The sequence below is a fragment of the Maylandia zebra genome, linkage group LG20, assembly GCF_041146795.1.
Source record: "Maylandia zebra isolate NMK-2024a linkage group LG20, Mzebra_GT3a, whole genome shotgun sequence".
NCBI lineage: Eukaryota > Metazoa > Chordata > Actinopteri > Cichliformes > Cichlidae > Maylandia > Maylandia zebra.
Window position 1 is genome coordinate 23477476 of NC_135186.1, and position 15638 is coordinate 23493113.

Here is a 15638-nt window from a genome sequence, read left to right on the forward strand (position 1 = left end):
TAAGAGGGTCGATGAGTGAATTGTCTCATCAGCCATCTGATAGAGGGGAACGCCAGGGGGCGCTGTTTGCTTTTAATGTAAGAAATGGGTTAGCAGCACCTTTTTCTACAGAACCTCATTCCAGCTGTGCCATGGAAGCTTAGGGAAATGTGAAAATAAGTTCTTCCTGCTAAATCAATTATGGTTAAGACCCGTCACACAAATGCTGAGCAAGATGTATTTTTATTATTTATTTTAGCAACCTTCTCCACATGGTTATTTATACTTAAAATAACCACTATAAATGCAATATTGAGCGGAGTTCTGAGGCTTGTATGCCTCATACAGGTATGCTTGGTTCTGGAGCATGAAGCACAAACAACAGACTGACTTCTACTGATTTTTAAAGGGACATACACATTACGCAAAATATATAATTTACTATGCAAGTTATGGAAAAAATGCAATTGAATATGCTGCTGCTGCTAGCCTTTGTTAGTTGCTGCTAAGAGTTGTAACGAAAAAAAAATCAAAGATGATAGCTGAGGTTTGTAAAAATGATCATTTCAAGCAACTCATAGAGGTTAAAAAATTAAAAGGTTTGAAGTTAGGTTTTTATTTTGAAAATAGGACATTTAAAGCACGGCCTAAAAAGTAGCTTGAGACTTTTATTTTGAAATCCCCACAGAAATAGTTTTAAAAAAATAAAAAAAAACCATGACATTTTAAAGCATTAAATTGGATATTTTATTTTAAAACATTTTTCATAATTTTAAGCATCTACTTTTCTTAGAATTGGACACCGTAATAACAAATTTTAAACTGTGCTAAAGCTAACAGTAGCTGCTCGTTCCTGGCTAATCGATTCATGTAAGTCTTTACTCATGTTCCCTCGTTCCCCTTAGCTTGTTTGTTCGAGGAAAAAATATCTGACTCTTAAGTTATCTGCACAGAGAGCAAGTAGAGTAGGTCTTGGTGCATTTTCTTTCAAAGAATGTGGGCAAAACAATGAATAAACCTGAACAGAAAAAAAAGCTTTTGGCAAAAACAAAAATAACAGGTTAGTTTTAGCTGAAACGTGTTAAAATGCTCTCATCCACTCTGTTTGTCGTATTTTTCATGAGTTTGTCACCAAGAGGCATTTTGGAGCGCAACTATGTGCATTTAGTCCCTAAAGTAGAGCCTGCATACTTGACTGAAGCACTTCCGTTTTATTCTCCTTTATACTTCCAGTCCCTCCACTACATTTGACAACTCTCATTGCTTTTCAGACGAAAACAAAGCCTGGTTTCTACAACCTGTCACATTCAGAAAATCTAGGAGTGAAGTCTCCACCACTCAGAAAAAAGATATTTCCACTCTCAAGCTGTCAGTTGGTTTCCATTTAGATAACTGTTTGAGAGGCAAAGATGTAAGAGGAGTCAAAAAAATGAACATAAACTTGGATAGCAGAACTTTGCTACCCCATTAATCATCTCTCAGCACTTCAGCTTTATCAGATAAAACTACCCAGCCTTGTATAATAAAGTAGCACACTGCAGCAGGTTCAAGAGTAAAATGTTTGGTAAAGCAGTGATGTATCAATATTAAAGTCATAAATAATAATATTTCTGTCAGAGGAACCATTTTTTTCTGCAGAATCAGGACTTCTGCTTTTTCTACCTTTTGGTGCTTTCAGTATGTCGATTTAGGTACAATTCAGAATGGAAGAACTTTTACTTAGTATTTCTTAAACTGATATTTTATCACCCAGCGCAGGAAGAACATTTCAGATCTTTTATTTAAGCTAAAGTGCCTGTACTGTACTACACGTAATATTATTAATAAAATTCTTTACAACTAAAAGTCCTGCATTGTCGTTGTTACAGAAATAAGAAAGTAAAAATAAAAATGGATGTTAAAGTGAGTTAATGATGCATTTTATAATATTGCTTAATATTTTAATTTGAATGTGAAGCCGTTCTGGTGTGTTTGATCATAAGAGAAACTTAACACCTGCATCTGGATAAGCAATAGATGGACCTAAAAATAAAGGAACTGCACCAAATCTATGCTAAAATGTAATATTTCTCTCTGAAATGTAGTTAATTTGAAAAATAAGTCATCTTAAATTTGTACATTCTCGAGGAAATGTGCACCTCTGTTGGAATTTCAGCTGAAAATTCTGATCTGAATAGATCTTTTACCACTAAAATGTGATCATTTTGAACATAATACACTTGATTCTTTAAAAGAATTTTCATTGGATTATGGGACACTGTGGAAGAAAGAACCAGGTCAAAAGAAGTATGTATTTCCATTGCTTTAAAATTGGTCCTGTGGGTTCAGTGAGCAGCAGAGATCTCTGGGTTTAGGTGTTACCTTGTAGATGTGCCTTTGCAGGATGTAGGGATTTGGGCCAGAGTCAAACTTGCCTCTGTTCACGAGCAAGTGTAACACCAGTACCCCTTCTCTCATTACCTGACATTATGGAAGACCCATTCCTCCTTACACTGCAGTTTTTCTTGTCTTTAGTTTGCAGCCTAAAGGCAACATTGCAAACATTACATTAGAATGCAGCTTGAGCAGAGAGAAGTAATGTTGCTTAAAGACAGCTTTTTTTTATGAAGCCCTTTGAGGCGATGCACAAAACAATGTAAACAACACAGCAGAGGAAAAAAATGTAATCCAGTGCTCTTCTATGAGTCTCCGTCAATCACATATAGCTACATTAAGATTATAAATGTAGCCAACATGGCGATACCATAACGACAGCCTTGCAGGCAACACTATGAGGCTGCACTTGGACACAGCAGAAGTTCTAGCTACATTCATGTGAAAAAAAAAAAAAGTTTTCACACTATTTTGCGCAGTCCTCTGAAAATCTAAACACACTCTCACTGCATCCTTAGGATCTAAGTGGGTAAATAGCAGAGAGGGGCTGCCAATCAAATTGACTTGTTTAACTGATAGTCAACAAGTGTTGCCACCTGTGTAAAATCAGGTTTTGGTAGGAAAATATTTTGCGCTGCTTTCAAATTGGTCCCAAATAGAGCCCTTTTTCTCACATGACTGTGCATGCTTACAAAGATAATGCTAGCTCGCTGACGTTAATCATTTCAAATTCCAACATCACTCTATTATTTGCTAATTAACAAAATTGAGTGTGACTGTCATTGGTTCTTTAGAAAATTGGTAAGAAACCAAATGAAACATACAGTCGTGCCTGATGAAACATCAGGGGATCAGAAGAGTTATTCCTAAACAGACTTGGATGTGTGCAACATTTTTTTATGGCCATCCATTCAGTACTTGTTTCTTTCACTCAAAAATCGAATATCTTCAGATTTACTTCTTCGAGGTCTGTACAAAAAGTAATGGGAATCCATTAAATAATAGCTGAGATGTTTCAGAGTTTTAGACTGACCAACACTGCAATCCTCAGAGCCATTGTGTAAGTATGGTAGCAAATAGTATCATAAAGTTGTGAGTGTCTGCCACCAGTGACACTGTAATGTATTGCAGATTGGGTAGCGCTAGTGTCTCTGACAGTTAAGGTCTTTTTTTTTAATAGAAATAATAAAGCCAGATTTCATCAAAGTTTATTGTTGTCTTTTAGTGGACAAGTATGACACGTTATAACAAAAGAACCGGTACAGCATGATACAGGTACAATAAAGCCAGTGGGAAAAAAATACAACTGAATGCCAAGGAAGAATAAATAGACAAGACAGTGTTGTAAAAAGGTAGTCATGGGCTGCGGTATAAAACTTGAAACACACTGGGTCATTTTGATTGTCAGATCCTATAATGTCCATCTAAATTCTACTTGGTGAGACACAGTGAGCCAGGAGACTGCTCCAAAATATGCTGCTTAAGAGCATATACTCATTTGTTTGCAATGAAATGTGACGGGCCTGTAGGTCTGATTAAGGAAGTATTCATATGCTATGTACTCCACAGTGCTCTGATTGAGACCAGATCCCTGCTGGAAATCCCGCTGCTTTTCACTGCTTTGAAAACACAGAACGTGGCTTGCATTCGCATTCAGCTCAGAGGTATGATGAACAGCCTGTTGTCTGGTGTAGCAGTGTGCATTTATTTTAGGCTTTTTTTGGAAGCAACTGACCTACCTCCTAAAAAAAGATAATGTAGCCTAGTCAGTAGCTTTTCACAAGCGCATATTCCAAGTTAGGTGCCCAGTTAGAATAAAATAAGGATTGTAGGTGACACAGGGAGTGTGTGTTTGTGGGTGTCACAGCATTTGAAAAATGAGTATGTATCTGACACAGCTGGATGCCTCCACTCTTGCCTGATGACTGTTTTGACAGTTCAGTAATAGCCTGTGTTGACAGTCAAGGCTGCCTTCCACGAATGAAAGCAATTCAACCCGTGCTATTCAGACTAAAACTCCTCTTTCACAGTAATTAGATTCTTGACTAAGATGATTTCGAATCCCTGGGAGCCCAGTCGAACTTAGGAAAACAATTAATCTGGAAAGGGGAAGTACATGCTTTAATTTGGGCCTGATGGAGTGTTTCGCTTTGGAGAAGGACATCTTTTCGAGCATTAAGGAGTTGCTTCCTTTACATCTGGGTAATTTGTCAGAATGCCTCGGGATGATTTGCAGGGAGCAAAAAGACTGAGCTGTACAGAGTTGCATTTTTTTTTGTATGCTGGAAATTAGCTATTTATTTTACAGTGTTATTATCAGGACTTTCCATCAGCGGTTAAATGTTAGTATAAACAAAACATGAAATGCTGGAAGGGTCCTGATTTCGGCAAACCAAATCTGCCTCTTGACTACCTCCTCATGTCTGAAATGAACTGGAAAAAGCACAATAATCATTCATTCCATTTTTGCAACGCAGTGTTGAGGCCTCCCATTATCAGTTAAGTACTTGTTGTCACAAGGTTAAAATAAAATGCTGGATTCCAAATAGCTTTAGGATACCAGCTTCGCTCATCCTGACTCTGACATCCTGCCTACACTGAGGTTTATTTCCTAAAGCTGGAGTGAGCTTGCATAACCAGGATCACCTGTGGACCCTCGGCGAAATGGAAAGCCCTCCATGAAAAGCTCACAACATGTCCTCTTTGTTTTAACCTGTTAATCTAATCTAATCATATGAGAAAAACAATAAATCCCAACCCAGCTGTGTTTGCTGCGTCAGAGAGTGGATTAGAAGGATTTAAAAACAGTGCAATTCACCAAGAACCTGGTTTTTTATCCTTGTGGTAATCTCCTGAAATCTCACTCCAACTCATCGCACCATTTAATGTTTCTAGTGCACTGTGTCTGAAAAACAAGATACAAGACGTTACATCATACAGGCGCACAGCAGCGTCTTATGTAATCTTTGTTGAGAAAGGATGCTTACCACACTGAAAACGTTTGATACTCGATCAGTGATGGTGTCATGAATAGAGTAGTGCATTATAGCACGGTGATCTATCACGGCTCATCGTTTCTGACTAAGGTCCACACAGCATCATCAATAAAGGACCCTTAAAATTCAAACTTTAGGAAACGCTACTGATTTTATTTTATAATTAGAAAAAAAACCCTATAATTTTATAAAGTTCAGGTGCTACTTTGAGAATAAAGTGGTAATGTCAAAAATAAAGTCAGCTCTCATAGATCTAGTAGTTATTACCACACTTTATGTGCTAAAAGTGAAATAATATCCCCATTACTAAGTCTAAAGTATGATTTATCTTAATATATGCAAGGCATTTGGCAGGGGCAATCATGACAAAGTTAGTGAGGCAAGGCTGAGATGGTTTGGACATGCACAGAGGAAAGTTCATGGATATTTTGGGCACAGGATGGTTATTATGGAGCTGCCAGGCAGGATGAAAAGTGAAAGACCACAGATGAGGTCCATGGATGCAGTGAAGAGGGGCATGCAGAGGGTTGGTTGCTAAGGATAAGGTGAATTGGGGGCAGATGATCCACCATTGTGACCCCTAAGAGGAGCAGCTGAAAGAAGAAGACTATTTTGTAGATGTTGCCAATTACTAGCAGGTGTAGTTTGAATCGAAACAACTTTTTTCTAACTTGTTATACTTTATTCTTGAAATGTTACAAAATTTTGACTTCATCCTTATAATAAAAAACCACAAGATAAAAAAGTCCTTTAAATTTAATACTTGTATTATTTTGGCCCTAATTCTCCTAATCCCTCCTAATCCTTCGTAGGTATCTGGGCAGGCAGAAACTTTACGATTACTCTTATTGTAACCTTTTACTGCTTTGTCCATGAACACCATATGCTCGTGTATTACTTTCTACCTCATCATCTGTCAGTTAAAAAAACCTTTCCCTAACTTTTCCCCGCTGTTGTGCATCCTTTTCAGTATTCTTCTCCCAGCACCCAGTCCTCTCCTTCCTGTTTACGCTGATACACACACGCCCATGTTGTGAATGCACGATATTATGTCCATCTACAGCCGTGTTAGTATATTCAGAGATTATTTTGTAAGCTGTTCTAAAACCAAAGTTGTTTTCATTGTTCTAAAACATAACAAAAAAAGTGTTATTATGGATGCAGCCTTAGTCTCACGAATTTTTTTGGGTTAATCCCTGTGAGTTTAATACTGATGAAACTCATCGCTGTCAAAGAGCCAGTCTGTTCCACTTTCATGCACCGTTGGCCATTTGATATCAGATTTCCCACCTCCTTTTGAACTTGAATTTACATATAAGCTGCACAACAATATTAGTCGCCTCTATCTTAAAAGGAGTCATGTTTTAATTAAGGATTTCAAAATAATCAAAGGCCCTAACTCCAATGACAAGCTCTGCTTTGTAATACACGCAGTTACTGATGACTTGTCCCTGACATTATATGAAGGATTACATCTGATCCTTTTCAATCTTGATGCAATCCCTAGTCCCACCCAGTGTTTTTATTAAGATTAAGCTACAATCTTAAAACATTATGGATGCTTAGACTTGAAGAAAATTGATTTGTTTCTTTTGAGGCTGCTGTTTGTCTCGGCAGGGTTCCCTTCATCATCGACCAGCTATATGCTGTCTTAGCTCTTTTATGCAGTCAACCTCAGGGTTTTTTCTAGGCTCTGAAACGGCCTTTGTGGGGTGACTATACGCAGCAATAAAGCCTGATTGATCTACATACGGTAGAGGCCATAAGTCATAAGAAAAATGTGCATTTTCAGGCTTTTTTCCAACCATTTGATAAAATGCGGCCAATATGCTGATGCAGGGTTAAGTAAATGAAATCCAATGAACAAAACTGGTTTGAATGAGTTCTAAAAGATTGTAAAGCTGTGGACTAGAGGGGACCTGACCCCTGGAATTCAAAAGACACGTTGCTTGTTGAGTGGTTGTTTGATAAAGTGTTATTAAGCTCTTTTAGAGAGGATTTAAATTGCTACTTTTATTCTCAGTCCCTTAATCATTTGGTGCTGGTTGATTTTCCTTTGGGGGCTGGCTAAAAACCTCTGCGGGGGGTGTGCCAAAAATGTCTTTATGCAGGAAAAACCCTCTCACCCATGTACTTTGTTCCTTCAGTGCGGAGCATGGGAGTCTTTTCTTTAGCATCTTTCATCTCTGTTGTTGGAGTGTGTAATTCTGTCATTTGAAGCATGTTTTGCTGAATTAAAAAAAAGAACAAACAAACAATATTCAGTCACTTCAGTCGAAAAAAAAAAAAAAAAGCACGCACAAAAACACAAAACACCAAACAGTAAGAACAAAGCTATACAAAGTAATGCCACCTTCAGGGTTTGAGTCACAGCTGCTTGAAGAATTTGTCACTTCAGTCAAAATTTAGTGGTTGTGTTTATTCTGCAGTGTTCAAAGTGCTCTGCTGTGTTTGATCAAAAAAAGATGCTGTCTTTGAAGAGCAGGCCAGTTGCTGCTTTTTGTCTGGGTTCTTGACACTCCTGATTTCTACACTTTGCTCTTTGCCAGATAAGCAGCATGCAGATCTTTTTTTTTCCCTGCCAGATTAATGCAACAGGTTTATATGAAACATGTATATTTATGATGGCTCACTGCAGGATGCACCTCTGTTTTGAGCTAGATAAGATTTTTAAATGTTTGCTGTAAGCTATGGCTTCTGAAAAAAAAAGATTACTAAAATAATACAAAATCAGACATAAGCAGTTTAGGAAAATGAGGATATGAAGTTTTCAGGAGCTGGTGCTACATGTTCAAGCTACACATTAGGGGATATAGGGTGTATATTGCATTTCATTTTTAAATTTATCTTTAGTTTATGCAGTGCTAGCACTTATCTGCTCTACACTATCTGTAAAACCTCAATCCAGGTAAGGTGTGCAAACTGATCTTAGTTCCAGCAGTCAGTACAGTCATTCACTTGCATTTTTTTTTTTTTGGGAGTGGGGGGAACTAATCCATCTTCAAAACTTTGAAAGGGAAGCCATATTCATTCTCAGATCCCATGAGAAATATTCCCCCTAGTGCTGTAGCTGAGCACGGAGAAATTATTAGCTGATTTTAAGGACTGATAATGGCTCCGCTGTGATTTGGTGGTGCCAGTACGTTGCGGGTATAAAGCAAAGTTGAAACTTTCATTCCGACTACCTGGCCACATGGCAGAAAGAGGAGAATTGAAACAGGAGATATTACTTTTTTTCTCCTTCTTTTTTTTGTTCAGGATGCCTCTTAACTGCATCTGACAGTTGGAAAGGAGACGTGAAGTTCTTTTTTTCCCTTTATAGTATTATTACTCAAATAGCATGTCCTAGCTAGATACAGAGGAGTTTTCAGTTAAGACTTTCAGTTTCCGCCTGGGGGGGTGGAAAAAAAACTTCAGCTTTCCAGAGACCAATCTGTTCCTTCTTCATTCATCACCGGGTCAATGAAGGCTACGTGTTTATTAGTTTGGCTTTTGGTCTGGTCTCTTGTAGAGTGGAAGAGGGTAGAAGATAGACTGCTTGACTCATACTGCTTTGACCGTTTGCAGTAGATGCAGCGACATGGAGTCAGATAAAGGTAGATGAGGATAATCGTTGTAGTCACCATACAGCCGAGCAGCGTTGTGTAGCCAGTGTTGAATGACTCTGCCGTGGGCAGCAGCACCGTCACGTTCACCTCCCGAGTTGCATTCAGTGCCTGTTTAATATCCACAGCTGTGCACACATACAGTCCCGAGTCATTGACCTTGGTTGCTCGGATCTCCAAAGTACCATTAGGAAGCAGGTTAATTAGATTATCATCTATGTTGGCCTTGGTGATGTGCCCCTTGCTTGGGGAGAGCCACGTAAAGGAGAGATCTGTGCTCGTCAGGGATGTTTGGCAGTCTAGACGCATCCTTTCTCCCTCTGAAACCAACACGTTGGAAAGGAGAACTGTTACGGGCTGCAAAACGGGTTTTTCCACAGTGCAGTTGAGGAAGAATCGGTTCTGTTGTAGAAATTGGATGGACGATCGTAGGTCTCCGTTAATGAAGCAGATATGCTCCTCCTTAAAGTCCCTCACTGAGTCATAGCCCCTCAGGTCCCAGTGCCAAAACACGCTGTACATGGAGCAGTCACAGATCAGAGAGTTGTTGTAGAGATACAGGCCCCGCTGCACCAACCTGGGTAAAGCTTTCACATCCTCCCATTGCAGATGGGTCAGTCGGTTGGATGAGAGATCTAACATGCTCAGGAATGGATGAGTGTGATCTTGGATTGAGAAGAAAGGGAAGTCTGTGATTTGGTTGAGGCTGAAATAGACCTTTTTTAAGCTGCTCAGGCCACTCAGTGTGCCGGCCTCCACCCGTGCAATCTTATTATTGAAGAGAAGGAGCTCCTCCAGCCTCCAAAGCCCCTGAAAGTAGTGCTGCTCTACCGCACGAAACTTATTGGAGGACAGGTCAAGGTGCCTGAGACCAGAGACGTTTTGAAAAGTTCCAGGATTCAGGGCTTTGAGTTGATTGTGCGCCATCAGCAGGTTTTCCAGCCTGGACATCCCGTTGAAGCAGCCTGGACTCAGCCAGGAGACATGGTTGTGGCTGAGGTCGAGACTTATTGAGAAAGAGGGCAGGGAGTGAGGTAGCTTGGTAAGTCCGCTGGAGCTACAGCTTACTGCATCGGATATACAGAGGCACACGGAGGGGCAGGTCTCCTCAGTGCTGTGGAGAAAACAGAGCAGCACCAAGAGAAGGCTTGGATTTAGTCCGCAGGTCATGGTTTTTGAATCCTTCAAGGTTTCTAATCCCTCTGGTTCTCCCTGAAAAGATAAGAATCAAATGAGAAACAGGGTGATATATGAGAAGGGTATACTATTTTCAAGTGTTTCAGGCTTTGAGCTGTTCAGCCATACTGGAGCTCTCAGTATCTGTGGTACAGTAGAAGATGAAATGGTTCACTTTAGTGACCATGAATCCTTTTAACTCTATATAAAATATTTGGAATGCTTTGGAATAAGAAATCCTCATGCTGGGATATTTTCAAATGTTTCAACAGTCAGATTCATGCAGACTACTTATTCCTCTATTTAGTGATTATGCCTCTGTAGATCAGCAAAAGGCGATTTTAAATGACAAGAACTTCATCTTTAATGCAAAGGCTCTAGCAAAGATATTGCAAATATGAAATCTTTTCCATAGTCATTCTATTTGCACAGACCCCAAAGTCTTTGAATAATTAGACATTTTTAAATACAAAGACTGTTTTTGACTGCCTTAACCTGAAGACATCACCATGCATGTTTGTTCGGTCTTTATTTTGGACAGAAATCATGTTTAGGTGAGTTGAGATCAGAGCTTCTTTCTCAGTATATTTTATTTTTCAGTTGTGAAGTTCCATTCTGCAGCATTTCACTGATCTTGCGCAAAAAGTCCAACCAAGGTCGTTTTAGAAGCAAGTCTCGCCAGCCATTATCTTAAAACCCCTCTGGGTACCTATTTTGGAATATTTTTAAAATGTATTAAACTTTCAAAATAGAATCAGTCAGTCAGATCAGATAAAAAACATTTAAAATCAATGCTGAGTTTTACCTAAAAGTATATTTTCTTTAAAAAAATATTTTTTACTTGAACCACAGTTTGTATTACTACAGAAATCGACTATAGTTTTCAGCTATTTTATAAAGTCTCTGTTACACCTCTATACACTTACAGTTATATACTCTTATTGTCTTGATAATTTGTTTTGTTTCTGTTTTTCGAGTCTAATGATGACCTCTTATTTTCCATGTTCACATCTTTTCAATAAACGGCTACACAATAAAAATACTTAGCCCAAACCAAACACTTAAAATCAGTTTCTTAATTTGTCATGAATAACGTGTAAACTGACCAACCATGAACTGCTCAGTTGGCTCGCTTAAACCTAATTCTTTGAAAAAGGAGGACTGTGTATAAAATTGGCTGTAATTTCTAAATGGTTAAGGCAATGTTTTTGCTTACACCCTTGAATTAAAGCTGAAAGTGCAGTGCAATCACATCTTGATTGCTTCATTTAAAATCCATTGAGTGTGCACAGTCTAAATTGTGAAAACTGTGTTCTTGTCCAGCTACACGCGGACCTGTATACACAGTAATCACTGTCTCTAAATGACAATTATTTTTATTGTTTCTTGGCACGTCGATTGTTGTGTGTTATTAACTGAGCATTCAGCAGCTAACAAAGAGGCCAAAGTCAAAACTTTAAAAAAGGCAGACATAAACTGAGATTATCCGCAATCACAGCAGAAAAGTGTCTTTCAGCCTGCGACATAAAGCTTTTTTCAGTTCAATACCTCTGAACTCTAACAACTCATCTATACCAAACTTACAGAAAATAAATGCCAACTAATTTCCCTTTAATCACCAAATTCATAAACTGACTAATCACCACAGCTCTATATAATTAAAAACTTTTCAGCACATTGTGAAAGCATAGTGTGGACATACTTTACCTTCAAAAATGTTTTTAAGTCTTTATGAAATTAAAAGCTCAAAAGGAGAAAAGTTCACACTACTCCCAGACAAGTGAGCAATTTTGTTCACTTAGTTAATCTCATTCTCCCTTCCAAAAAAATAAAATGAAGAAAGGAACACACGGCCAAACCACAAATCCAAAATAAACTGCTTAGCGACAATACGAGACTCCAACTTTCTTTCGTTTTCCCGCTTTCAGAGTTGTATCCCCATCAATGAATACCCACAACATAGCTGTCTAATCCTTATCTCCTTTCGGATCCTCCTCCCGAGGCGCTCGAGGAATAATTCAAGGCTCCCGCCGTTCTCCTCAGCTAACTTTAAGGTCCCCCTAGCAGGCTTTTTCTCCTCTTCCCAAATGAGAGTGCCGCTCGAGAAACATCCTGCGGTGCTTTGCAGTGTATAACAAACAGCATAGAGCTCAGTTAATCTCCCACAATCCCCCCTCCTTCTCCGTGTCATTTAGAGACCAGTCTTGTGTCTCCCTCTCTCATCATTAAGTAATCATGCTGGTGGCTGCCCTCCTCGTTCTCTCTGTCTCTCTTTCTCCATTTTTAACCAATATCAGTTTTCCCACACTGATCTGTTAGTGTGCTAGTAGATTTGTATGATTTTGCTTGCTAACATATTAGCAGAGCCCAGGAGCTTTACACATGAATATTGCATGTGTTATCCGGTAACCTTTCACCAGTAATCCCAGGGGCATGAAACTTGGCTGTGCTCGATGTGTTTTTGTTTTTCTTTGAGTATGTGTGACTGTGTCTTAGTGCTGGTTTTCTTAATGCTGTAAATACACCTGTTTTTTCTGTGAGCTTGGAAACCCTCTTCATCTTTTGGTGTATTTGAAGGCTTTCAGGCTCTTCGGGTCTTTTCCTCACCTGTGTGCTCTGCGTCTATTTGAGTGGTTTTAAGTCGATTGACATTAGCTTCCTCCTGCCCCCGAATATGCACACATTCACTCTTCCTCTAAGTGCCTTATGCAGTACATCCTCTGCTTTCTTTCTGAACTCCAACATTGCTCCGTTCCCATCTCTTGGCTGTGGGTTTGACTGGATATATGCTGTCCATGGTGCTTGGTCATGGTGGTCCTGACAGCTCTGGTTTCTGTCACAGTGAATTAGCTTTGCCTCCCAGCAGCCACCTCCTCTCTGCTAGCCCCAACCCACCACCTCCCTCTGTGCAAGTGCTCGGGGCTTTGACTGACTCCCACTCACTCACTCACTCACTCACTCACTCACTCACTTTGCAGAGGCACATAACCTGATTCCCCACGGATTCAAACTCGCTGGATGGGCTTCACTTCTCAGACGGTGGGGTAATGGAGAAAGATGTCGGTGTCCACAGAAATGTGGATGAGAACGACTAAGGAGGAATGTTAAGTTCAACAAGAGATCGATTTAAAAACCTGCTCCTTAGTTTGTTTGGGGTTTTTTTTTGTTTTTAAAAATGGGTTGAGCATGAAGAAAACACATTTGGCTGTGTTTGTGCTGAAATGAAAAAGCAATGACACAATCTTGTCCCAGGGCTAGTCATCAGCTTGGCTGCAACATGTAAGAAATACATACACCCACACGTGTACATTTGAGATATGTTAGGAATGGATTCTAAACAGGCCCTTCTTGTAGGTGTTATGTTTACGTGGGCTTGTAATGTGGCTCAAATGGCTCTCTTAGTAATTTGTCTATTTGCCTGCAAATTGAACCTTGTCCTACTATAAAGAAAGCCTTAATCTCGATAGCTTTTTAAATATTCACCTTTCATTGATTGTTTTAAGGTGTTATGTAACACTAGCACCGTTTGCTGAATGGGCTGCTGAATGTACTGCTGTAGTGTTAGTCCCCAAGTCCCTGATTATAAGGGGATCACACATGACCTATAAACCAGAGTGTGCATAAGCTGATAATGATTCATGGTTTTGGCATATGAGGCTTTAAATTAGGTTCATGATTGTGCCAGTGTGATGTCACTGGCAGCATTTGGTTTTAGCTTCGGTGTAACTGTGTGGGGAACGTATTCTTTTGCTCAGGCAGGCCCTTGTTTTGCTGCTCTTGATGTGGTTGAACAATTGTGGTACTTTATTATTTTTGATTTTGACTCCCAAGATCAATTCAATCAAAGCACGAGGAGGTAAACAAAAGAAAAAGAGTTGAGCGTCTATGCAGCTTATTCTCCTAAATTGCAAAACAATTATTTTTGCCCTTTTCTGCTGATTGTCTCTCATCATACAGTAAAAGTCTGTGTACTTTTAACAGAATGAGGTCCCCTGGAATGTCACTTTTAGCACCTTCTTCATCTCTTCCACCTTTTTTCCACTTGAGATTGCCTGCAGATCTTTTTGGGAGTCTCTATTTGTCTCTGCATGTTCCGGTGTGCGTCTGTTGTCAGGCTGGTGTCTGTTGCTTCAGCCCGCTGTTCTGTAAAATCCCTAATCTAATCAGTATCTTTGTATCCAGCTGCTTCGCAAATCCTGCCTCCCTCCTTCTCATATATGTGATTGGACTCAGCCAATGCAAAATACGCTTGTCAAGTCAGCCAGGTTCAGAGTGGACCTCAAAGCTTAAACCCTGACCCTGATGCATCCTGCCCCCAGCAGAAAGTGATTTTTTCTCTTTACCATCTGCTGCAGGGAAGGGGGAAAGGGGGAAAAAAAGAAACGCAGTGGTGCACAGCGAAACGTCTGCTCTTATCTTGCCCTTGAGAAACTGCAAAGCTCGCTAAGAGTCGATAATATAAAGCTTTAAATTCTCAGATGTAAGAAGAATATTTTTGTTGAACATTAAAGACATGCGGGGATGTAGAAAAGACTATTTCAGACTTCTTTTGTTATTATACTTCCTCTTACTTAAAAATAATACCTTGGTTCAGAAAAACCTCGTTGAGATTAAACATCTCTTTCAAGAAAAACCTGACAAAGATAGGCAAAAAGAAAGATGAACACAGGTAAACAACATTACACAAACAACACAAAAATAAAACATCTCTCCGAAGGATATGTCACACTGCAGAGCGAAAAACACTCCAGCGTGAGTCCTAAATGAAAAATATGTTAATATCACAAAACATTTGGTGATGTGATTTGAAAAACAAGCTAAAGTGAAGGAAACTCAGGTGAAACAAGTCATGTCAAACTGAGAGTCAATCACTGAATAAATGACTGACATTGTGACATGTTAGGTTGAGACACAAAAGCAGGTTTGACTCTCACATTATTGCGCAGGAAAGTCCGACATGACCTCCCAAGTCCCGCAGATGAAGTGTTTCCACTACCTCTGTGTGCCAGTTGTGAACCTTTGAACCTGAATAGGTGCACCCTTGTTCAGTGTCTTTCAACAGCTTTTTGTTAGCATGGCTGGCAGCCAGGTTCTCAAATATAAATGAGTCAGTGCCTGGGTAAAGATTTGGAGCGTTGCATTTTATTTCTTTTCTTTCCCCGGGCGAATTTGCAGTCTGGATGAGTTCTTTGCTGAAAAGGAGTTGCAGGCAGTATGAGACTGTTTGCTTGTCACGAGGAGCTGCTCAGATGCTCCATATGTTCTGTGTTCACTGTGATTGCAGTGCATTATTCAAGAATATCTTACTCAAAGCTCCCACAACCTGGTGAGTTTTTTTTTGTTTCACGTTGCATAATCTGAATCACAAACAGCATACTTAGGCACAACATGACTATCTCCACTTTGAAATGTTCTTCATTCATCCAGTCTCTTGCATAAAGTGACTGTAACTGTGAAGAGACAAGCACCCCATCTAGTGGTTTAAGACTTTAACATTCCAGTTACAGTA

General features: G+C 39.5%; 1 protein-coding gene across 3 annotated transcripts; it reads right to left on the reverse strand.

Moving 5' to 3' along the window:
* Positions 1 to 3514: 3514 nt before the first annotated feature.
* On the reverse strand, positions 3515 to 12308 carry LOC101484475 (amphoterin-induced protein 3). Of its 3 annotated transcripts, XM_076878789.1 has the most exons (3): positions 11837 to 12308; positions 8972 to 10165; positions 3515 to 7577 (listed from the first exon to the last, which is right to left on the reverse strand). In XM_076878789.1, exons 2-3 carry the CDS (start codon positions 10121 to 10123, stop codon positions 7452 to 7454), a joined length of 1278 nt encoding a protein of 425 aa, XP_076734904.1. In that variant the 5' UTR covers positions 10124 to 10165; positions 11837 to 12308; the 3' UTR covers positions 3515 to 7451. The 3 variants fall into 3 exon arrangements, with proteins under 3 accessions (XP_076734904.1, XP_004546085.2, XP_004546084.2); XM_004546028.5 differs by having other exon boundaries at positions 7495 to 10165; positions 12086 to 12306; XM_004546027.5 differs by having other exon boundaries at positions 7495 to 10165; positions 11837 to 12306.
* Between the last annotated feature and the right edge of the window lie 3330 nt (positions 12309 to 15638).

Coding starts and splice junctions, on each gene's coding strand:
- LOC101484475 (XM_004546028.5), bottom strand. CDS start 10,123: ATGACCTGCGGACTAAATCCAAGCCTTCTCTTGGTGCTGCTCTGTTTT.